This window comes from Callorhinus ursinus, unplaced genomic scaffold (genome assembly GCF_003265705.2).
Source record: "Callorhinus ursinus isolate GAN/ISIS: 27379988/994484 unplaced genomic scaffold, GSC_fseal_2.0 scaffold112, whole genome shotgun sequence".
NCBI lineage: Eukaryota > Metazoa > Chordata > Mammalia > Carnivora > Otariidae > Callorhinus > Callorhinus ursinus.
The window spans coordinates 724,458-749,071 of NW_027397174.1; the positions used below are offsets into that span (position 1 = coordinate 724,458).

The following is a 24,614-nucleotide window of genomic DNA, read 5'->3' on the forward strand; positions in this document are numbered from 1 at the left end:
CAAGGCTCCGTCGCGGCGTCTAGGTCCCAGATTCACTTGTAGCCGAGAGGGGATCGGGTCGCTTGGAAGGCTATTCTGGAAGGTGTTGCCCGTTTTGGGGTGGAACTGAGGTCTAGTTCGGGCTCTGATTCCCAGGGTCCTCGAGCCCTCCCACCCACAAAACCCCCAAGACCCTTCTTCCCTGAACCCTGCATAGATTCTTCCTGCAGAGCCAGCATCTCCCCCGCGGCACTTCCTGGCTTGTCACTCACCTGTGCACAGCCAATTAGCACCCACAGGTTGGGCGACTCGTCGGAGAGAGAAGGGGCGGCTACTTCCTGCGCGCCAATGAACCCGCAGACTCACAAGGAGGAGGGGGGGCGGGCCTGCAGCTGTGAGCGAGCCAATCAGGGACCACCAGCGGTTGGCGGCTCGGGAGGCAGTTACTCGCGCTCTCGCTTTCCCAAGATGGCGGCCGGGAAGGACGGTTGTGGCTTAGGAGAAGTGGCTACAGGGAACGGGCGACGGCTCCACCTGGGGATTCCTGAGGCCGTGTTTGTGGTAAGAGGCACGCTGGTCCTCGGCATGTTGGCGCTAGGCCGCGGGCTACCCCTACTTCCCGGCCTTCACCCCGGCCTCGACTATTGGGGGAGGAGTTGAGCAAATGGACCTGAAAGAGAGCGCTTCGCCCGCTCTCCCCCTCTACGCCTAGACGAACTGAACTTACTGGTACCCCCCCCCCCCCCCCCCCCCCCCCCGCGGAGGGAAACGCGGTCGGCGAACAGAAGGGGACGCGGGACGGGAGGACTGTGGAGCGGGGCGGGGCGGTCTGAGGGGCCTCTCCCCGGATGCCGGGTTTCACTCTCTGCTGCTTTTGGAAAGGGAAAGGGGGAGGCGGTGAGCAGCCAGAGAGAGACTCAGCCTAGATGCTGGAGGGAACGACGGTTATATGGTGACAGGATACAGTGAGTAGGCAGAACAGCTGGTGCTTAGGTGTGAAAATAGGAAATTACACCTAGTCTGTTCAAGGAATGCTGTGGTCTGTTGCCTTGCAGGAATGGAAGAAGAGACTGATGGGAAGGTAGGATAGAGTCAGAGTGTGAAGGCTTTTTGTGTGTGTCCTGCTAAGGAATTGAGGCTTTATCCAGTAGGCAACGGGCTGTCATTAGAAGCTGTCTACATAAAGGCACGGTGTAATCATATTTGGTTTTAGGTACATCATTCTAACAACTTAGTAGAGAATGCATCGTGTGGAGTTGAGAGAGGAGGTAGGGAATGCAGTTTGGAGGCTTCACAGAACACGGGGATCAACCCAAGTCCAATCAAAGAGAAGCAACTAGATAACTTCAACACTGTCCTTTCATTAGGCCATTCTAGAAATAGTATTTCAAAACTGTTTGAATAATGAGAGAAAACACGACTGGCCTTCAGGTCAGTATCATCTGTCTTTCACTCAGTTCTGACCAAGCTACTATAAAGTCTTAACGGAATTTTCTTGACCTTTTGGGTTGTACCTATATTGCTTTATCTCCACCTTTTTGTTAATGATACCTTACGTCATTCAAAATACCCATTTCTTTTATTTATTCTTTATTTAGACCACTTTTATATACACTCTGTATTGCATATTTGCATTTGTTGATTCAATTTTGTAGTTGTTTTCTTTTGTTATTTTGTGTTTTCCCCCTGAGCTATGCCATTTATTTCTTTACGTTCGTTTCCCAACTAATGGTAATGAGACAAAATTTGTTGAGTGCCACGCACTTTCCTAATGCTTTTCCAAAACTCCAGGAGGTAGGTATTATCATTCCCATTTTGTGGATGATGAAACTGAGGAACTTGAGTCACTTGGCCCCAAGTCATATAGTGTGAAGGTAAGCAAGTTATCCAGGATTTGAACTTGGGCAATCTGTGGAGCACCAGGGCCCCTATTTACATGCTCTGCCCGTGGGAGGAAAGTGAGGTAGTCATCTTGGCTCAGTGTCAATTTCTCCTGGTCCTATAGCACAGCACCTGACACATAGTATAAGCTCATAACTAGATGTTGAATTCAATTTCCATAGTGCCTTAAATAATACATTCTTGGTCCTCAGCTAGAGATGGCTTCAAAAAGCTAATTCAGGAGGATACATTTTATCTGAGGCTTTATAAAGTCTTATCTTAAAATGCCTTTTCCCCCTAAAATTGCTCTGGGTTATTTTTTCTAGACCTTAAAATTTCTACCAGTAGAATATAATATGTAAGCAATCCAAATTTTGTGTAATTATTTGAATAACATGGTATTGTAGAAAGAACATTGGCTTCTAAGTAGCCAGGGTTTGAATCCTGCCTCTAGTTTGCAATTGCTGCTTCATCTTGAGCATTTTATTTTTTACCACTTTGAGCCTCAGTTACTTTCACTGAAATAGCGATAACAATATTTAGAGAGTTGCTATGAGAAGCAATGTGTGCTTTCAGTATAAGAAGTAGATGCTTAATATATATTAGTTTCTGTGATACGGGAGGCCCTATACTGTTCTGGTTAAAAGTCAGACCTCATCCTTTTCTCCATTCCCACTGGTGCCATAGTTTGTTTTCTTTCTCTGCTTGAATTGTCCTTTTCTCCCTCGCCCAGTTGCTCATGTCTTGTCTTAATCTCTCAACATCTAGTTCAGATATGACCTCCCTGTAGTTATTCTTTTTTTAAAAAAGATTTTATTTATTTTAGAGATAAAGACAAAGAGCTTGCGAGGTGGGGGTGGGAGCCGAGGGAGAGGGACAAGCAGACTCTGTGCTGAGCGCAGAGTCCAATGTAGGGCTCAGTCCCACCACCCTATAGATCATGATCTGAGCACAATCCCACCACCCTATAGATCATGATCTGAGCACAAATCAAGAGTTGGATGCTTAACCAACTGAGCCACCCAAGCGCCCCTCCCTGTAGTTTTTCTTGAGCACTGCCCCAAGACAGAATTCTTGGCACTTTCATTTGTTCCCTCAGCACATTGTATTATAGACATATATGAACATAGCTAATGTTTGTTGAGCACTTACTAGCTGTCATGTATTCTCGTAAGCATTTTACACATGCTAACTCATTTAGTCCCCTGTGAGAAAAAGGTATTTTCATTTTTACAGATGAGAAACTTGAGTCAAAGAGAGAGGTTCAATAACTTCTCCAAAGTGAACACGTCTAGTACGTGGTGAAGCCAGGATTCAAACAAGGCAGGCCCTGTCTCTTAGCCACAATTCTGTGCTGCTTAATTCTGCTTGCTAGACTCTAAGCTCCTAGCAACATTTACCAGGTGCTAGAAACTTTGACTTTTATCTCTTTCCTGCAGTGACCCTTCTGGGAGGATGGTGTCTCCATTATACATGCAGAGTTCAGTCATTGCCCCCAGCCTCACCTCTTCAATTTCTTTTACTATGTCTCTAGCTTGATGGCTTCAGAGTTCACACTCCCTTGCTGTTGTTTTTCTTTTGCTTCTTGTCTTGTTTTGGCTAAAATACTCCCTTATAGCTAGTAAGTATGGATAAGAATAATGATATAGAGATCTCAGAAACCGTAAGGTTATTGAATTTAACTTAAAATGAAAGAATTAAGTTCTTTAAAGTACTGGAAACGTCCAATAGGATTGCCCTAAAATTTCCATATATTTTCATTTAGTTCCTGATCCTTATCTTATTAACTCGTTTTTCTTCAAGGACCAGCATGTAGTATACATTTAAAAAGTGCTGTTCAGTTTTACTACTTTTCTTTTGCTTCATTATTCCTTTTACAAAAGATTGTTCTGTTTGCCTTTTAGGTTTACTTTATTTCCACCATTGATACTTAAGGAGGTACTTGTGGCTTGCCTTGGGAACCTAACGACCATATTTAGCATGATTTCTATGGTAGAACGTGCATTAAAAATTTTAGTCAATAATTTTGGCATATAATCTGTTGAGTCGTTTTGTGACTAGGCTACATGACTAGGCAATGTGTTTGATTGTAATTTTCATATTTACTACTAGGGTCGCCTGGGGGGTGCATAAAGCAGGTAAGGTCATCTTTCTTTCCCTATATATAAATAAAAATAAAAAGAGGTAGGTAGAGGAAGAATAAATTAGCTACATAATGTATGTGCACTGTCTGAAATGGTCTTGAATTTTTTATAACTACATTTTAGTTAAAAACAAGTATTTGGAAAAAAGAAACAAGCTTTTTCTTTCTTTTTTGTTTTAAAGATAAAGTTGAAGCAGTCAAAAATCAGATTAGAGGTATGAATTCTAAAATTTGAGAGTACCTGGGTGACTCAGTTGGTTAAGCGACCAACTCTCGGTTTTGGCTCAGGTCATGATCTCAGGGTTTAAAATCTTTAAAAAAAAAAAAAAGTCTAAAACTTGTCATGTGTTATTTTGATATTAAAGGAAGATGTAGATTCCTTCATGAAACAGCCTGGGAATGAGACTGCAGATACAGTACTAAAGAAGCTGGATGAACAGTACCAGAAGTATAAGTTTATGGAACTCAACCTTGCTCAAAAGAAAAGGAGGTAAGTGTAAACATTTACAAGTTGTTTTTTGTTGTTAATTTTGTATGGCTTAAACTTTAAAAATCAAGACATAATTTACATATAATAAAATGTCCAGATGTTGAATATTCAGTTTAATGAATTTTCACATATGTATTCACTTCTATAATCATTGCCCAGATCAATATGTAGAATATTCCTATTACTCTAGGGAGTTCCTGTCACCCCTTTCTGGCCAACTCTGCCCCCTTTGAGACAACCATTGTTCTGATTGTTTTCACCATAAATTTGTTTTTGTCTGTTCTTGAACTTCATATAAGTGAAAGCATATAGTAACTACTATTTTATGTCAGGCTTCTGACACTTAGTATAATGCTTTTGAGAGTCATCCATGGTCTTGTGTGTATCAGTAAATTAGTTTCTTTTTAGTGCTGAATCTTCCTCCATTGTATGTATTTGTACCACCCACAATTTTTATCTATTTGCCTGTCAGTGGACATTTAGGTTGTTTCCCCCTTTGGCTTGAAGTCTTTGTGTGGGTATACGTTTTCATTTCTCCTGGGTAATTACCTCGGGGTAGAATTGCTAACTTCTATGGTTTAAGTGTAATGTTCAGTGTTAGAAGGAAACTGCTGAAAGTCCTCCAAAATGGCTGTACCGTATTTTACTCCCACCAGCAGTGTATGGAGTTCTAGTTGTTCCATTAGTCCACATCCTCACCAACACTTGGTATTATTAGTCTAAAGATGGTTTTGAACACATAGTAGAATGAATATTGAAGACCTTACTCCAAAGCATCTAGGCTCACAACATCTTGGATCTCTAGTACATCCTTCTTATTTTGCCATTGAGATGAGAGACCCATAGAGGTTATGACTTTCCTAGATTTCACAAATAATAGGCATAGAACAAATGAATCCTTGCTCTCAATTGTGTATTTCCCTATATTTTTATAGTAGCTTATAAAGTCAGTTCACTGCAATAAATACTTGTGGATATCTGCTATGCACATATGCCAGAATTCTTATGTCAGTTAAATATTTATGGGATTCCAACTAGGTGCCATATACTGTTTTGGGTGAAATAAGGTCCAGTATCTGCTCTCAACAGGGACACAGTCTAGGGGCATGGTAGATATGTAAATAACATAAGCACATAAAGTATCGCAGTTGAGATACTTTAGTACAAAGTAATGAGTTAGCACAGGGAAAGGTATGATCTGGAGGGGGATGAGGAGGTTCAGGGGAAGCTTCCAAGAGGAGCATATGGCTGTGTGAAGAAGTTTGAAGGCTGGTTATGAGTTTGGAGGCAGACTAAAGCAAGGAAGGATCATCTGGGCATCACGTGCCATTCATGTAAAAGTACAGAAGTTTGTATTGAGATATATTTTCTCATTTGATTCGGTGACAGGGAAATTTGAATAAGGGCTGGGTATTAGATGAAAAGTCATTGACATAAACAAATGGAGAGTGTTAACAGAAAAGAGTAGGATAGAAAACACTAAGAACAGTATGCTCTCGTTTTGGAAAGAAACGTATATGTACACAAATTTCTGGAAGAAGCTACACTAATGGTGTATTAACAGTGGTAATCTTTGGGTGATGGGAATATGATATTTTAAAAAAATTTGGTTATCGGTATTGCTAAATTTCTCCAGTAGTCACATACTGCTTTGTAATAAAAGTTTATTTTCATTTTATTTTATTTTTTATTTTATTTTTTTAAAGATTTTATTTATTTGACAGAGAGAGACACAGCAAGAGAGGGAACACGAGCAGGTGGAGTGGGAGAGGGAGAAGCAGGCTTCCCGCGGAGCAGGGAGCCCGATGCGGGGCTCGATCCCAGGACCCTGGGATCACGACCTGAGCCGAAGGCAGATGCTTAACGACTGAGCCACCCAGGCGCCCCTATTTTCATTTTAAAAAGAAGAATAAGGTCATTAATTTCACATCACCCACAGGGAGGTTATAGATAGAGAAGAAAATGGGCCTCAGGACCAAGCCCTGGGAGAGAGGAGGAAATTTGTGTATCATAGTTATATTGCTAACTCTAGTGCTGTGGTGTAGTAGGATATTCACTCCAGGTTTACATTTGCTCTAGGCATGAATGTGAGGGATAAAAATTGCACGGTGTACCTGTAGCCTTCCTCATTAGGTGCACTTGGGGTATATCAGTGAACAAAACAGACAATCCCTGCCCTTGGAAATGTTGCAGTCTAGTGGAGTCTAGATAGTAAACACACAATTCAATAGAACTAATATTTATTGTGCACCTAATATGTGCATGGCGTCATCTTCAGTACTTAGGATAGATCAGTCCTCCTGGAGCTGACATTCTAGCCAGAAAACAGAATTAGATTATAGAGTAGGTTAGAAGGTGATAAATGCTATGGAATAAGAGGGTGTGGAGTATTGGAGGTGGCAGCTGCTGAGGGTTTTGAGCAAAGGAGTGGTATGATCTGATTTTCCCCTATTATTATACGACTCCCTCGGGTTGCTGGCTGATAATATTCCTGAGAAGGGCAGAAGCAAGGAGGTCAGTTAGTAGGCCCTTTCATGAATCTAGGTAAGTTGTTAGAGGTGGTGGGAAAGAAGCATATTCTGAATCTACTTTCAAGTTGGAGCCAGCATGATCTGGTGGGTTAGAGGTGAGATGTGGAAGGGACACATACAGGATGGCTCCCAAGTCAGAGCAACTTGGAAGGAAGAGTTAACTCATCATCTGAGATGGAGAAGACTGTGGGTGAAGCCAGTTTGGAGGAAGATCGGGAGTTCAGTTCTGGACACATTTGAGATACCTTTTTGGATATCCAAGTACAGATAGATGTTAAACAGGCAGTTAAATTTGTGAGTCTGACTTTGGGGAGCAATCTGGGCTGGAGATAAAAATTTGGGAGTAACTTAAAACTAGGGGACTAAATGAGCTCCATCACCAAAAGAGTGCATGTAGGTGAAGAAAGGATCAAAGATCTGGGTACTGCAACAGTCAGATGTTAGGGAGAAGAGGGATAACCAGTAAAACGACTGAAAAGCTGCCAGTGGGGTCAGGAAAAACCAGAAGAGTTTACTCTGGAAGCCAAGGTAAGAAAATGTGTGATAGAGAAGGGAATGATCACCTGTGTCAAGTAGGATAAGGACTGAGAATTGACCTGGACTTAGCAAAGTGGAAGTCATTGGTATTCTGGATGGGAATGTTGTTGGTCCAGTGGTTTAAAAGACACTGGGGAGGGTATGTGCTATGGTGAGTGCTGTGAATTGTGCAAGACTGCTGAATCACAGAAACAAATAATACATTATATGTTAAAAAAAAAAAAAGATAGCAGGAGGGGAAGAATGAAGGGGGGGAAATTGGAGGGGGAGATGAACCATGAGAGATGATGGACTCTGAAAAACAAACTGAGGGTTCTAGAGGGGAGGGGGGTGGGGGGATGGGTTAGCCTGGTGATGGGTATTAAAGAGGGCACGTTCTGCATGGAGCACTGGGTGTTATATGCAAATAATGAATCATAGAACACTACATCAAAAACTAATGATGTAATGTATAATGATTAACATAACATAATAATAAAATAAAAAAAAAGAGAATGATAGAATTGGAGATAGTGAATATGGAAAGCTTTCTGAAGAGTTTTACCCATTTCAGTAGTGGGTTGTTGTCTTTTTTTATTTGTAGGTGTTCTTTATACATTGACCCTCGAACAACACAGATTGTTCAAACATGGGTTTAAACACGGGTCCACTTACACATGGATTTTTTTCAATATACATTTTGGAAAAATTTTTGGAAGATTTGTGACAATTTGAAAAAAACTTGCAGATGAACTGCATAGCCTTGAGATACAAAATAAATTTTTGTAAAAGATATAAAAGATAAAAGATAAAAAATTAAGAAAATGTTAGGTATTATTGTAAGGATACAGTATATAATACATAAAATGTATTATAACATATATATGTTTATCGACTGTTTATGTTATCTATAAGGCTTCCAGTCAACAATAGGCTATTAGTAGTTAAGTTTTGGGGGAGTTAAGAGTTATACATGGATTTATGACTGCATGGGGGGTTGGTGCACCAGCCCCATTAGGATATTAATCCTTTTAAGTTACATGGATGAGAAATTTTTCTTCCTTTTGTAATTTATCTTTTTTCTTTCCTTATGGTTTCCTTTGATGAGTAGTTCTTAATTTAAATGTTTTTGGTTAAAATTTTCCTTAATAGCTTTTTGTGTCTCATTTAAGAAATCTTACCCTATATTTCATGTTCAAAAACACAAACCTCTGTGTTTTCCTCTAAAAGCTTTAAAATTTTGCTTTTCACATTTAACTTCTTATTTTTTTATTTATATTTATTGTGGGGGAGGGTTAGAGGGAGAGAGAGAGAATCTTATGCAGGCTCCACATTCAGCATGGAGCTTGACACAGGGCTCAGTCTCACGACCCTGAGATCATGACCTGAGCCGAAATCAAAAGTCAGAGGCTTAACTGACTGAGCCACCAAGGCGTCCCTCACATTTAACTTCTTAATCCAGAAATTTATTTTTATGTATGGTATGTGTAAGTTTTCAATTTTTTTTTTTTTTTTTTTTTTTTAGTGGATATACTGTGGACGTATTATTTGACTAAACACCATTTAATTTTAATGTAGTCCAATTTAACAATCTGTTTCCTCCTGTTTAAGAAATATTTTCCTATCCCAAGTTCATGAAGATATCCTCCTAATATTTTATTCTCAAAGTTTTATTGTTTTCTCTTTCACAACTGTGTTGCTAAATTTCGAAGCAATTGTGAAATTTTCAAGCATGTTTCTTTGTCTTCTCAATACTGTAAATTGATAGTTGGATCTGCAGTCTTGATCATATTCAGGGTCTTTGTGACAACACTGCTTCATAGGTTTGTGTATTGTTTTTCCATTAAGAGGTAGTGTCTAGTTGTCTCTTTTTGTGGTGCTCAGTGCCTAGATACATTAATTGTGAGTTGCAAAATGATCTAATTCAGTTATTTTTCACTTATTAATAAGTCTGGTATACTTCTATAAAGAGAAATAATTCCTACTCATTATTTGATAAGAGTAGCTGCAGGAAATCAGCTCACCTTTCAGTTTCTTCCCTTGCTGGAGTCAGCCCTGTAGTTCCTGTCACCTTCAGCAGCTCTCTGGCTAGTTGAGTGGTCACAGGTGGGAGTGCTGGTCTGCCATCTTAACCGGAAACAATTTTTATCCCTTTTTAAAAAATTTTTAGTCTATATTATTAGGCACATGCAATTTGAGAATTATTATGTCTTGGTGAACTTAACCTTATATAAGATAATGCTTATTGTTTTAAAGTCTGTTTTGTTGGCTACTTCCAGCTATCCCAGCTTTCTTTTGGTTAACATTTTCTTATTTCATCTTTTCCAATCCCTTTACTTTCTGCCTGTTTATTATTTATATTTAAGGGTGTACCATGTAAACAACATAAGGTTATTGTTTTAAATCTAGCCTATCTTTTTAGATCAACTGATTTTTCTTTTTGGATATGTTCAAGATGATAATCTCGTTTCATTTTACTGTAATTTGTCTATGTGTGGATGTTTTTCTTCTTTCTTCACTAGCTATATGTCAGCTTCCTGTAACTATGGATAACTGTGTGGTTTGCCTTTATCCATAGAGGATTTTGCTTTTGCCAGGAGTGGTGATTCTATACCAGCCTGTTCCTATTGTGGCACTTAATATGTGAGCTTCCCTGCTGAGTTGCTGAGGCAGGGACCCAGGCTTGGGTCTGTAGCTGATAGCAGCACCTGACTCATGATGCTTACTTTTCTCTAGTTCTCACTGCTCAACTCAAAGCTTTTCTAGTTTTTTACCCTTTAATTTTTTCAGGAACTTTCCTCACCTCTATGATATCAACCATGCTACAAAAACTATTTTTGTGCATGATCGAGTTGTTTTGCAGCAGATGGCTCTGTGTAGTTTGGATACTAACCTTTTTCTTTTACGTATCCTGTAAATTTTTCCTTGCAGCCTGTCATTTGCCTTTAACTTTACCTTCAGCTGTATAAAAGTTCTTTAGTATTTCATAATTGTTTTGTGGTAATCTCCTCAACACCTGGATTGTATGTCTTTTATCGTTCTTTAACTGGAAATTTTGTGATTATCATATTTTGCATTTTTTTCTGGTAATTTTTTTTCTCTTGTCTCCTTCTGGGATTCCTGTTAATATAGATTTTGATGCTTCTAATTTGGCCTTCCATTTCTCTTTATTATTTCCTCTCTTCTACTGACTTTGGTAATTTGTCTTTTGGCCATTAGATGGATGTCCATGAGTTCTTTATTTCAACCATTACATTTTTTTGTACCTAGTCGTTTGGGTTAGTTCTTCTTACAGCTAGCTACTTGTTTCTTTATATTATCAATATCCTTTCTTTTCTCTCAGGTATTTTTAAATACTCACTGTATAATCTTATCTTTTAGTATTTCATTTTGTTTCATCTGATGGGTGTTGTTGAGTTTATTGTCTTTATTTTATTGTAGTTGTGTTTATCAGATTATCATTTCTTTTCCCCATCAGCTCATATTCCCTCAGGGATATCAGTTTCTTTGGTCACTAATGTGTGTGGGGTTGGGGGTAATTAAAGCCCCTCCTGGTGAGTACGGGTAGGAAGAATGCTGCTGGTGTTACAATCTAGGGCACCACCATTGGACAGATGTTCCTTCTCCCAAACCAGGTGACTTGGCCTCTGAGGGTTCTTTTTGTTCCTCTGCCCTTGGCTGTCTTCACTGTCATCACTCCTGGGAGTAGGAGTTGCGGGGGCAGACTATTGGGGACCAGTATTTGTCTTCTCAGCTCCTTAGCCTGACCTCTCTGCTTCTGGTCAATTCTACCATTTTTTCACCCTGTAGCAGTGAGGGGGTAGGTAAGGTGATTTACCCAGGGCAGTTTAGAGGGAGGAAAAAACATCTAAAAAGCTTTCCTTTCCTTTAATATTTGATCTGCTTCCCTTCTAAGCTGCTATCTCCCTTCTCACTCTTCTACCCACTCCTAGAACTTAGAGATTTCCATTGCTCATATAACAAAGACCTAGAACTGACCCAAGTGTCCATTGGCAGGAGAGTAGATAAAGAAGTTGTGCTACATGGGGCGCCTGGGTGGCTCAGTCGTTAAGCGTCTGCCTTTGGCTCAGGTCGTGATCCCGGGGTCCTGGGATCGGGCCCCGCATCGGGCTCCCTGCTCCGCGGGAAGCCTGCTTCTCCCTCTCCCACTCCCCCTGCTCGTGTTTCCTCTCTCGCTGTCTCTCTCTGTCGAATAAATAAATAAATCTTTAAGAAAAAAGTTGTGCTATATTCATAATTGAATATTACATCACAGCAGTGAAAATGAATGAATAAGTCTTAGGAACCTAATTGAGTTAAGCAAACCCAAGAAAAATGCATTGAACACTCGATCATATTAAGCCAAGAAACCAAAGAATATATTGTTTGGGAATATACATAAATGTTAAATTATTGGAAAAAGAAGAAAAAGGGGCTGTAAGCACACAGGAGAGCTGCTGTCTCTTGGGATGGAGCAGAGTGGGAAGAGGTATATTGCTTGGACATGCTCAGCGACCTTGGTGATGTGGTTCTTCAGTTGACTGGGGTTGCAGCTGCTTGATTTATTAATATGCTTCATAATTTATGTATTACATGTAATATTTATACATACAAAAATATCATAGAAATCATTGACATGACCAAAAACCTTTATTTGAACATTCTTTTGTTGCATGTGTATCAGATATTTTACAAATAAATATATATTTTTAGCATTTACCTATATTAACACGTAATACAAAAGTAAGCAGAGTTGGAAGCGCTACAACATCCATTCCATATTGAATTTGTAAAGAGCTCACAGAGCTAAGTAAAGTAAGTAAAAAAAAATGAACAATAAATATGTGTTTCTATATTATTCACTGGACTATATTTCCAGATAGTGATAGTATTTTTTTTTTAAGTAGCAGGCTCATCTAACATACTTCTTGCCAGGTCAGTAGCACAGGGTATAATAAAGTTTGCCCTGCTAGTCTCCTTCACATATTCTGTGACTTCCTTTATATGATGCAATAAGTATATTTTCTTTGTTTTTTGTTTATCAAGTTTTTATTTAAATTCCAATATAGTTAATATACAGTGTTATATTAGTTTCAGGTGTACAATATAGTGATTCAACACTTCTATAATAAGTACATTTTCATTATCACATTTAAATTTTGTTTACATACCAATTTCCAGTCATATTTAGTTAAATGTATTCTGAAAGAACCACAGCTTTGTTTTTGTATCCCTAGTTTGTCTTGTTACAAATTCCATTGTGATTTGACAGGGACCCCACAACTAGTTTGCACATTTTTCCATGCACAACACATTGTAACCTTGGGCAGCTTCTAATCACCAGAAGAAAGAGCTAAACCTCAGTGCCAACAAAATAAAAAATGTTTCATTCTTTCTTCTAAGTATGTTTCTAAATATGTTTTCAGCATATTTTTATCTCTTATTTTCTTGTCAGTGAGGTTGATGTTGCTTTGGAATCAGTTGCTAGTAGCTTTTTAAGAATAATTTTTAATAGACTTTAGTTGTTAGAACACTTTTATGTCCATAGCACAGTTAAGCAGAGGGTACAGAGATTTCCCATATATTCTTTGCCTCCCCACACATGCAGAACCTCCATTATCAACAGTCTCCACCAGAGTAGGACATTGATTACAATTGTTGAGTCAAGGGGTGCCTGGCTGGCCCTGTCATTGGAGCATGTGACTCTTCTTTTCAAGGTTGTGAGTTTAATCCCCACATTGGGTGTAGAGCCTACTTAAAAAATAAATAAATGATGAGTCAGTATCAATATATTAACTGAAGTCCATAGTTTACCTGAGTGTTCACTGTAGTGTTGTATGTTCTGTGGGTTTTGACAAATGGATGGTTTTAATGGTTCTCAAAGAGATAATCAATAGAAAATGCAAAGCTAGTAAGACTGTGTCCTGGTGTTTTTCTTGCCTGCAAAATACTAAGTCAACCTTTTTCTTATTCACAGGCTAAAAGGTCAGATTCCTGAAATTAAGCAGACTTTAGAAATTCTAAAATACATGCAGAAGAAAAAAGTAAGTGCATTTTTGTTTCTAAATATGCGTGAACCAGAATACTTCAGCAGAGACTCATCTTCCTTGACTCTTTGGTCACTGGTATTTGAATGTGTTATATCCAGTCTGCCTTCTTGATACTTGTGTACATGTACTGATGTCACAGTGTTACTTCTGTGATAAATTTTGTGGCTTTTTTCCCAAGTCAGCTTTAATTTTAGGGCCTACACTTCTTGGATTCTTTTACTTACATGAAGTATTTGTAAAACTAAATGCAATTGAAAGTTATTTTAGGTACAAAAAGAAAATGTCTTATTTTGAGGTAACAGAATCCAAGGGTTTTATCGTTATTATTGTTCTCCCTAAGAAGAAGGACTGAGTCTAAGAATCTTAGAAATTGTGTTTTGGGTTCTCATGTAACGGGAAACTGTTACAGAGAGGTTACACTTGACCAGTGTCACAAAGCTAGTTATTGGCAGAAGTGTATTTGAGAATCTTCTGAGTCTTAATCCAGTACTCATTAAATAAAAGCAGGCTGTAAAGATTAAATTTTATAAGCATATTGTACTTAAAAGATTATATGGGGGTGGCTGGGTGGCTCAGTCAGTTAAGCATCTGCCTTCTGCTCAGGTTATGATCTCATGGGTTGTGAGATCGAGCCCTGCATTGGGCTCCCTGCTCAGCGGGGAGTCTGCTTCTCCCTCTCCCTCTCCCCCCCGCCCCCGGCTTGTGCATGCTCTCTCTCTCTCAGATAAATAAATAAAATCTTTTTAAAAATGGGTATATAATTTATTACTTGACTACTAGAATAACTATCTCCAATACATTATTTTACGTGGTGAAATTTGTAAGAGACTTCAGGAAACTGGTTGGTTCCGCATGAAGCACTAATGAAGTAATAATTGCTAACTTGTGGGAGAGGGAGAGAGAGTGTGAGTGGGGGAGGGGAGGGGAGGGGAGGGGAGGGGAAAGGCAGAGGGAGAGAGAGAATCCCAAGCAGACTCCACTCTTAATGCAGAGCTGACGTGGGGCTCAGTTTCACGACCCTGAGATCATGACCTGAGCTGAAATCAAGAGTCGGAGGCCTCGCTGACTGAGCCCCCCAGGCGCCCCAATAATTGCTCACTCTTGCATACCACTTACTCTGTGCCAGGCACTATTTTGTGTGTATGTGTGTGCATGTTTGTGTATAGTCTGTTTTCCACAGCCTTCAGTGGTATTGGGACTATTATTCTAATTTTATATATCGGGAACCGGAGACACAGATCAAGTGAAATGCCAAATTTACACAAGTAGTAAGTAGCTGAGCCAGAATCCATGGCCCCCATGCCCAGCCATCTGGCTCCAGCATTCATGTATTTTGCCACCACACTTAGTTGGCATGATGGTACTGTTCTAAATGACTTAGGTTCAGCTCTATGATCTCTCCTTTATAGCCTTGTTATTAAACTGACCTATTTACAATACTGTCATTTTTTTTTTTGAAGGAGTCCACCAGTTCACTGGAGACCAGATTCTTACTGGCGGATAACCTGTATTGCAAAGCTTCAGTTCCTCCTACTGATAAAGTGTGTCTGTGGTTGGGGGTAAGTAACTGAAATAGCCCCAGCTTCCTTGGCTGACACTGGTAAACCAGTGTGTTTTTCCCACCACAGCAATACTGTTTAAGCCGGGGAAAGTGCTCATCTCCCTTTGACTGTGGAAGGAATACAGGGTTGGAGTTCAAGGGGTCTGTATTGGAAACTGACTGGAATTACAAGTGTGATGAGCAGCAAAAGGTGCTTGTCTCTCCCAGTCAAGACAAAACTAACCAAAGCACTCTCTCTTCCCCTTCCGCTAATGCTTTATCTCTTAAATGTAACAGAAGGAAGAGGAATAGAAATAAAATAGAACTGTTGAACCTCAGATAAATGTTTCTTCCCCATAAGGGTTTATTAGTTCTGGAAAGATCTCTCAAAACTTAAGGGGGAAAAGATTATTACAAAAACCTTGAGATTAGAGTCCATTTTTAAAACCATGTATTTCAGTTTTAGATGATGTGATAGACCTTGTCTGTGATTTTTTCCTATCTTACTCTTCTCAATCCCCTGACCAATCATCCAACCCATTCCTGACTGTCCAGCTAGCTAGCTGTCCATTGGTCTTTTTACCCCAGACAAGTTCCCGTACCAAGTAGCAAGCTAAGTGTATAGGTCCCATCTCTCCTTACTGGAAGGATTTCCGCCTTGCTGTTACCATGTAGAATCACCCCTTAGAGGCACTCTAATGCTGTGAAAGATGGGCAGATTAATACCCCAAAACTCACTCTCTGTGCCTTAGTTCCTCCTCCTTGATTTTTGTTAGTTGTAATGTTGTCAGGGTTTGTACATTTCATTCTGTGATCCTAATTCCCATACTTATTTACCTTTAGTTCTGTAAATGGATAGCTATCCACCCAGTGGCTCTAATCCTAGGGGTAATCTTCCTCAATTTCTCTTTCCCTCAGTGCACATTCCATCAGCAGGTGGGGATAAGATGATTCCATAAACTAGATTGGGACAGTAGGGAGCTGTCTGATAAGAATTACAGCTGGAATCCACTTCATACCTCATAAGAGAATGAATTCTAAATGTATTACATAGTTGCCTGAAATACACCATCAAAGTTCTAGACCAAGTAATAGATAATTTGTTTTATAACCCTGGAATAAGGATGGTTTGTTTAGGCCACAAAACTCAGAAACTAAGGTGCCTGGGTGGCCCAGTCGGTTAGGCGGCTCCCTTTGGCTCAGGTCATGATCCGAGGAGATCCCAGGGTCCTGGGATCGAGTCCTGCGTTGGGGGCGGGGGGGGGTCCCTGCTCAGTGGGGAGTCTTCTCCCTCTGACTCTCCCCCTTCTTGTGCTCTCTCACACTTTCTCTCTCAAATAAATGAATAAAATCTTAAAAAAAAACAAAACTCATAAACTATAAGCAAAGTTGAAACTCCCTTTGCAGGCAGAGGACTAACAGGGTCCTTTGCACGGTTACTTGGAGTTGTGTTTTGGGCGTGTCAGTCTTGAGATGCCTGTTAGACCATCAAATGGAGAGGCTGATAAGACAGAGGAATGAATCAACAAAAGAGAAATACTTGGCACAGGGTACTTCCTGAATGAATCGTCAATGTTTTTCTGACACAAATGAAGTGTTTTTGAATGTATTCTAATTTTTTTTTTTTTTGTTAAAAGTAACCAAAGTGTAGAAACTTTCTGAAAAAAAAATAGTAATAAGAAACAGTGGCACAGGTGCCTGGGTGGCTTAGTGGGTGAAGCCTCTGCCTTCAGCTCAGGTCATGATCCTAGCGTCCTGAGATCAAGTCCTGCATTGGGCTCCTTGTTCAGGAAGGAGCCTGCTTCTCCATCTGTCTGCTGCTCCCCCTGCTTGTGTGCTCGTTCTCTCTGTCTCTGACAAAAGAAGAAAGAAAGAAAAAGAAAAAGAGTGGCAGTTGACTCAGGAATGAGATTGGGGTCTGGGATTGAAGAGACATATACTTTCCATTGAATATTTTTTTTGTCCTATCTCAGTTTTTATACAGTTTTCTAACTATCATGGATTGGGTTATTCAGTCAGTATTTATGTAGCACCTGCTTTGTGCCAGACACTTTCATGTTGTCTGTCTCATTTAATCCTTACAACAATCCTTTGAGTAATTTTTAAATTCTGTCAGATGAGGGAAGTGGTTCAGGAAATGCCCAGTGGTAAGGCAGTCAATAGGAGGAGTTCAGAGCTGGGAAAGGTTTGGTTCCCCGCTTCCAGAATGCATGCATCTCTGAGTGTTGGCAGTAACACCAGATCTTCAGAATTCAACACAGTCACCTTGCCTTTGCCCCTAGCATCTGTTGGAGGTAGGAAGAGGACAGTAAAAGCTATAGCCATTACTGGAGCAAATTAGATAATATGTATATATTTGAAAACTTTTAAATTACTGTATCTTAAGCTAGGAAACAACTATTTAAATTGATTCAAATGTAGTACTATTTAGTGTCATCATGGAAGTTGTAGAAAGACGGAATTTGGTGTCTAAACATTGGTTCTTCTCTTAACTCTCCTGTTTACTTAATATCTCTGTTAGTGTAGGCAACCTGACCTCCTTGAGCCCACATTTTCTTAGCTGTAAAGAAGATAACCTGACTGACCAGGGTTATTATGAGGAGTAAATGATATGATGTATGTAAATATATTCTTTAACCCAGGGATCCAACAAAGCTTGTGTAAAAAGGTCAGAGAGTAAATATTTTGGTTTTGCAGAGCGCATGGTCTCTGTCACAACTACTCAGCTCTGCCGCCGTGGTGTGAAAGCATAAGCAAATGGAGACTATCTGGGTTCCAATAAAACTTATAAGAAGAGGCAGCTGGCTAGATTTGGCCTAAGGGCTGTAGTTTGCCAACCCCTGCTCTAACCTGTTGAGTAATTGTCATGACTTTCTTTCTTCAGGCTAATGTAATGCTTGAATATGATATTGATGAAGCTCAGGCATTGTTGGAAAAGAATTTATCGACTGCCACGAAGAATCTTGATTCTCTTGAGGAAGACCTTGACTTTCTTCGAGATCAATTTACTACCACAGAAGTCAGTATCCTTTCTTTAACTAAAAGCAAAGGGAGGAAAGGAGAAAGATGTTTCCGACACTCTTACTTACATTATTTTAATGAGAAGAATATCCTTACTCTTAGGCTGATTTGAACTTGCCGATTTTATGAGAGTAATAAATAACATATTTGGAACTAATACTTAACTAAGTTTCTAGATAGATTTATCTAAATTTGAAGCGTGAAGGTTTGGAAACAGCACATTCAAATTAGCGCCTAAGCATTTTTCTTTCAAATATTTTCTCAAGACACCTTCAAAGCTAGTTAAATAGATAGCTTAATCCACAAGCATTTATTAAGGGTCTCTTATGTTGCTGCAACTGTTGAGGCACAGGATGGTAAGTGTAAAAAAAGAGTGCCGAAGTCTTGCTGTGTTAGAACTGCACATGTAAAACGGCTAACTGGTAATTTCATAGCAAAATACAAGTGAGTTTGTTTCAGGTATGCCATGCCAAGGCAATTTAAAGTTAGAGAAAGAGAGATATGTGCTGGAATTAGTTCGAAGTTAGAACTTGGGCTGTTTTTAAAGGCATTATAGGATTTGGATCAGCAAAGAGAAGAGATGGGGGTAGGTATTTTGGTCAAGGAGGGGGTAGGCATGTTGAAACCCAGCTCTTTGCCTTTCCTCTCTGACCTGTCTCTCTTGGTGCCTGTTGCAGTCATTGGCCCCACACAGTCGCCCAAGGCACTCTGAGGTGTTCCCAAGCCAGACTTTACCTCATGCCACTGACCACTTCCTGCCGTAGCCTTCCCGCAGTACCCTGGGTTCCAAATAGCCCCAATCAGGTCTCCTCACCCCTTTATATTTCTACCCTGTTCTTCCTACCTGGAATGATTTCCCCCTATTTATGTGGGTTACTCCTTTTTTCCCTTCATATTTCAGCTGAAACATCAGATCGTTTCTCAACATTTTCAAATCCTTGGGGTGTTTTGTTGTTTCCCTGTGCTTCCTTAGCACTTTGCATGTAGTACTTTGTTTTCTGTGCCAAACTGGGAGCACTTCAAGTGTAGGAGCTGTACTTTCTCTTTTCTCCACAGCATGTAGCATGCAGCAGGCATTGAGTGCTTGGGTGAGGGAAGGCCTGTTGGAGGCCTAGAGCAGGGGTTGGCATGGTACTCTTAATGTGGAGACTTCATCCAGAGGGGCGAAAAGCTATTAAACTTCTAGAAGAAAAGACAAACCTTCTAGGGGATAACATTGGAGAAAATCTAGATGACCTGAGTATGGTGATGACTTTTGGATACAACACCAAAGGCACAGTCCATGAAAGAAAGAATTGATGTGCGAGGCCTACACAGGGTGGTGCTTGTGGAAAGGAAAAGAAACTGAGTGAATGTCCTATTAAACTAAAGGGAGGGTAAGAGATGAAATTATTAATAATTGTACTAATTTAAATATTGCCTGAAAGGATATGGTTTGAACAGTCTTTGAAATTTCATGGATGAGGGGCTGTCTTTCAAACTGTTGACGGTGTCAAGCACATATTTTGTCAAGTATAACGCTATAGTTGACTACATGTGCTGAACAATTACTGATTTGAGACCTTGACTTTGTATTGGTGGAATTTAGTTCCAGTATTTTCTTAAATGATACTATAGCAAGATGGCTCACAACACTAGTTACCGGTATTTTGTGTGCATGATTTCTCTCTTTGATTCAGTATGTGAGTGAATACTTAGTCATTGCATCTGTTATCTTTAGATTCGCATTTGCATTTTCTTTGACAATTCTTGCAGATATGGCCAGGGTTTATAATTGGGATGTAAAAAGAAGAAACAAAGATGATTCTACCAAGAACAAAGCATAATGCTGACAATTAAAAATGTGGTTCAGTTTTCCAAACATGTTATTTTAAATACCCCAAAGTTTATCCCTAAAGGTTGACACGACTTTGGTTTTTTTTTTAACAGCAAGAATGATAATTAAAACTTAAAAGAAGATAAACATCATTTTATTATAAAAACAAAATTGGTTTCAAATATTTTATGAAATTAGTATTTTAATTTTTTATTTCCAACAAAGTAAATGCTACTTTCGTCATTTTTTTGGTTTGTCATAAAAAAGTCTTGGCTGAAATGGCTGAGGTATGCTATGGGAGCTGAATTCTGGACACTTTTCTTTATTGGCTGATGGTACTCTCACTTGACGTGGTTAAACCAGTGTAGAGGTAGGAAAAACAGTTAGTTTAAATATTTCCAAACTTGTTTTCTTTAGTACATATGGGGCTTTATGGCTCTCTGTTGCTGTTATTTGTCTTATATAAATGGATTTTCATGAATTACTGCCTAGCCAATAACTATTATAATATTCTGTACTTTTCAAGAAATGGTAATTTGCCTTCCTAAACAGTAAGAGGGCTATTGAGACAACGCTTTTTCTTACCCCATAGAAGTGCACAGTGTCTTTGCGATGCCAACATAAGGGAGATCTTGGCCAACATGAAATAACAAAATTCTTTAGCCACTCAAAACTCTTGGCTAAGGCAATTTTGTATTTCTTAACAGTTCGCCAAAGCAGCTGAACAAGAATATTAAGATAAATATAAATCTGCAGTGGTTGAAAAGATTTGTGAGCTTTTTTATTCATGATAAAACCTCATAGGAAGAGTAGAAAAATGCCTGTGGAAAGCCATGGGTCCAGTGGCTAGCACTGGGTGATACAGATTCTGATAAAAAATGTATTATTCCATCTCCATGTAGTACAGCATATACTCGTACAATGTTTTGTACTTGTATTTCATGATATTAAAACATTGAAGTTAAAACTGTGGCATGGCACCTTTTTTTTAACATTATTCTTTCTAAAGTTAACATGTGTCTTTTCACATATTTGTAAAGTTCATTTACTTCTACATATAACGAGCATGTCCCAAGAACTTATGTTTGTAGGAGCAACACAGAATCTCTTTGGAAGGAATACAGATCGGCAAACAATTGAGGAGTTAAATCTGAAAGACACCAAAGTTCCTTGAGTCACTTCTTCTCTCATACTTTTAAATTCCCATATTTTAGTATTTGAGGTTTGTATACATCTTGATATATTGTAAGTGCTAATTTTCCCAAACCTTATTATGGTAAGTATATTGGCACAAAATGTCCTTGTCAATAGTAGGACATGAATGATTTGCTCAGTTTAAGTACATGAAAATGGAACTGAATATGAAGAAACACAGCTCTTTAGAGATGAATTAAAAAGCAAAAATTAAGTTAATTCTATAAATGCATATAAATACTTAGTATGTGTCAGGAATGGTATTAGACTTTGTTAATAAAAGAAAGATATTTAAGCCTTGCCTCTGCCAGATCATTTATAAGGGTTTACAGTTTCAGAATAACATAACCATACTGCTTTGACATGATATTTTCAAGCTTAATATTAGTATAGTACATCCAGAGAGGATATGGGTAAAAATTAACTATGAAACTTGATACTGAATAATAATAAGTGTGTTGGAAATGAAACTAATATTTATTTTTCCATTCAGATGCTCATTTGAGAAAATGTAGAAAATGGGAAAAAAGACATAAGTTCCGCTTGCAGTCCCCTTGACATTTCTTTGTCTTCCATTTCTTTTTTATGCATAGGTTTTTTTAAACATAATTTTGAAAATTTTGTCTTTATAATTTTTACCCTACTTTTTTCACTTAACATGTACTTTGCTTATTACATAGTGCTACTATATTAACATCATTTTACTAGTTTCATAGTAGTATTCTAATGGGTGAACTGTAGTAAACTGTGATACACATTGAGACATTTGGGTTGTTTTAAAACTTTTTCTCCATTATAAGTAACAAATAATTCCGTAATTTACATTTTTACATGAGGCTTTCCTCATGTATTTAGGATTTTTCCTAAGACTTACCAAAAATGGAACTAAGGAGCAAGATTATAGCGTTTTTATTCCTGGGGTTAGCTGAGAATAGTTTTGTCAGTAGTGACAGTAGGGGATGATGGAAAGCACAATTCATCATCCCACCCCTGCCTTTCTCTGCCATATAGATATTGATGGCCGCAGTAGGAATGACCTTACCCAAGTCCACATAGCCAGAATGAGACCAAGACCCCGTTCCTAGGTGAATTTCCTTCCCTCTGTACCATGATGTCTCGCTCCTTTATTTAGCAATAACTAATAGCTAAGTTTGGTAGGAATGTTAACTAAAGTTCAATCCCTTAATGAATAATGCTCTCCTTTCTCTGCTCTAAACTTCAGTGATACCTTTAAGGTCTTGAACTATTTCTTAAGGGTTTGTCTTGATTGGTTCTAATCATGTACCCTTTTGATAGCCTTACTATGCCTATTCACTGGTAATGTGGGATTGTGTTGTCTCTGAAGACATTGAGTGTGTGTGCAACACCTATCATAGCTGGTGTTGGGTTCAGCTATACATTTAAACTCCCAAGCCCTGGATAGGCTATGTCTGACACCAGTTTACTCCGAAGGACACAGGACAGTAAGACACCATGCCAGGGGATGGTGGGAATTCTTCTGTGGGAATTCTTGCAGCAGTCCCCACAGACTACATAGATAGGGGCAGGAGCCACCCTGACCTAGGAGCCATAAGGGACCACTCCCTCTTAGAACAGCCCCCTGTGCATAGCATCCCCATCCTGGCCAGGCACAGGGCCCAGGAACAGGAAGGTACATTGTACTCAGGGACTTATTTATGTTCACTTGCAGCCCTCTCGGCTCTCACCTAAGACACAAGGTGCCTCCCTGGGCATTTTACCAGAAGCAGGCTTACCTGGTCACGTAGCTGATGGTCCACTTTCATCAGGTTTCCAGAGGAACCAAGCTAGAAAGCTAATCCAAGGTCAGTTCCCCAAACTCGAAGGAGAAAGGGGTTTTGAATCCCTCTTGCTCACAGCCTGTTGGATCTTGCATAGTTATGGGCCCAGGTTTTGACAGTGACTTACTTCCTTTTATAAGGCCCCTGGCTAATGACTGACTGCCTCTGCAAAAAAAGGTAGTAATAGTTAAGGTATTTTAAAGGGCCGGATGGAGGCGTTTCTATCTGGATTAGGTGAAAATAAGACATCACCACCTAGCCTCCAAAGTTTTACAATTATATGATGGATTGGAGAGCTTTTTTCTCCTTGACCCAAAACCAAGTCGTGCCATAAATTTAGCAAAACTATTTATGAACTCATTACAGAGTAACTTTTTTTTTTAATCTTGTGGCCAAACTAGTTGATAAGATTTTTCTTACACTTTTTATTTTGAAGTTTTATAACTACAGTCAGCGTCATAGAATTGATGTGCCTGCTAATTAACCATATTTTCTATATATTAATACTCTTCTGTATCCAGGGAGAGTACTGCTTACATGATCAGTTGTGAGAGGGAAGTTTGAGACATGAAGTGTTTGAACTTGGTTAATGTGCATAGAACTGATTTTCTTTAGGTGTGGATTGTACCTCAGAGTTCAACTGAAGAACTTATTTTTGTTTGTTCCTTCTCTCTTGTCTGATGTCAGGTTTAGTTACAGCCACATTAAACAAAAAGGATGGACCTGGTGTGTACAGTATATCTGAGCAGTTTGTTTATAAAGGATCATGTCTCTTGGTCATGGTTTTCAAATAATTTTATGTTTAGTTGGTTGTGTGACAATGGGGATGCTTTATTTGGAGGTAGGCCATGACCAGATAGGAAATTTCTCCTAGATGTTTTAGCTGCTTGAGTAAACCCATCTTAGTCTGAATTGGCTTATCTTCCCCAGATCAAACCTGTGCATTCTAGAGAGTAAAAAATAGAAAAATTAAAAAGCAAAAGGTCAGCAGATAACAATCTCTTCCTTTTCATCAGTACACCCCAGACAACAACAAAAAAATACATCCTTGGCTACTTCAGCCCATGTCTGGACTGGATTGGGCAATAATTTCTTTTCAGTACAGAGGGAGCTTAAGAGTTCAATTTTAATTCACCCTAGATATTTAATTTTCAACTATACTATAGCTGTTAGTTGCAGAACCAGAGCAAAGTGACAATTCTAGCTAGCTGAAAGTATCTATTTGCTGTGACACTGAAACACTGACATCAGTGTTTGGTTAAAAAGTGGACTCATAATGGGGAAAGAAGCCTAGGTGGGTGGGTGGGGATACATTTTATTTTAGGGAAGGAGTGATCAAGTTCCAAGCAATAAGGATGACCCTGACAGAATGCAGGAGGAGCAAGGAATTTGGCCTCGGGGATAGACAGAGGCAGGCAAGCTGGGAACTAAGCCTGGAACACCTTCCTTTCTTCCCTGCTCCCTATCATACCCCCCTTTTTGACCCTCTGCCTATCCCACAGGTAAAAGTTGGCTATACTAGGAACTTCTGAAAGTAGATGGGGTCCAAACTGGTTCTGAGAGAAATTGAGATACAGTAAATGTAGGGAAAATGGCTCAACCATAGAAATAACTAAAGAAAGGGGCATTTTGAAAGTATATAAGAATACAGCTT

At 39.2% G+C, this 24,614-nt stretch overlaps 1 protein-coding gene across 2 annotated transcripts; it reads left to right on the forward strand.

The window, feature by feature from the left end:
* Positions 1 to 421: 421 nt before the first annotated feature.
* Positions 422 to 20,934, forward strand: VBP1 (VHL binding protein 1). Of its 2 annotated transcripts, XM_073889652.1 has the most exons (7): positions 422 to 540; positions 3,973 to 3,998; positions 4,369 to 4,493; positions 13,518 to 13,584; positions 15,051 to 15,149; positions 18,015 to 18,153; positions 19,907 to 20,934. In XM_073889652.1, the coding sequence occupies exons 3-7, from the start codon at positions 4,387 to 4,389 to the stop codon at positions 19,975 to 19,977; spliced, it is 483 nt and encodes a 160-aa protein (XP_073745753.1). In that variant the 5' UTR covers positions 422 to 540; positions 3,973 to 3,998; positions 4,369 to 4,386; the 3' UTR covers positions 19,978 to 20,934. The 2 variants fall into 2 exon arrangements, with proteins under 2 accessions (XP_073745753.1, XP_025718654.1); XM_025862869.2 differs by lacking the exon at positions 3,973 to 3,998 and having other exon boundaries at positions 429 to 540.
* Positions 20,935 to 24,614: the final 3,680 nt, after the last annotated feature.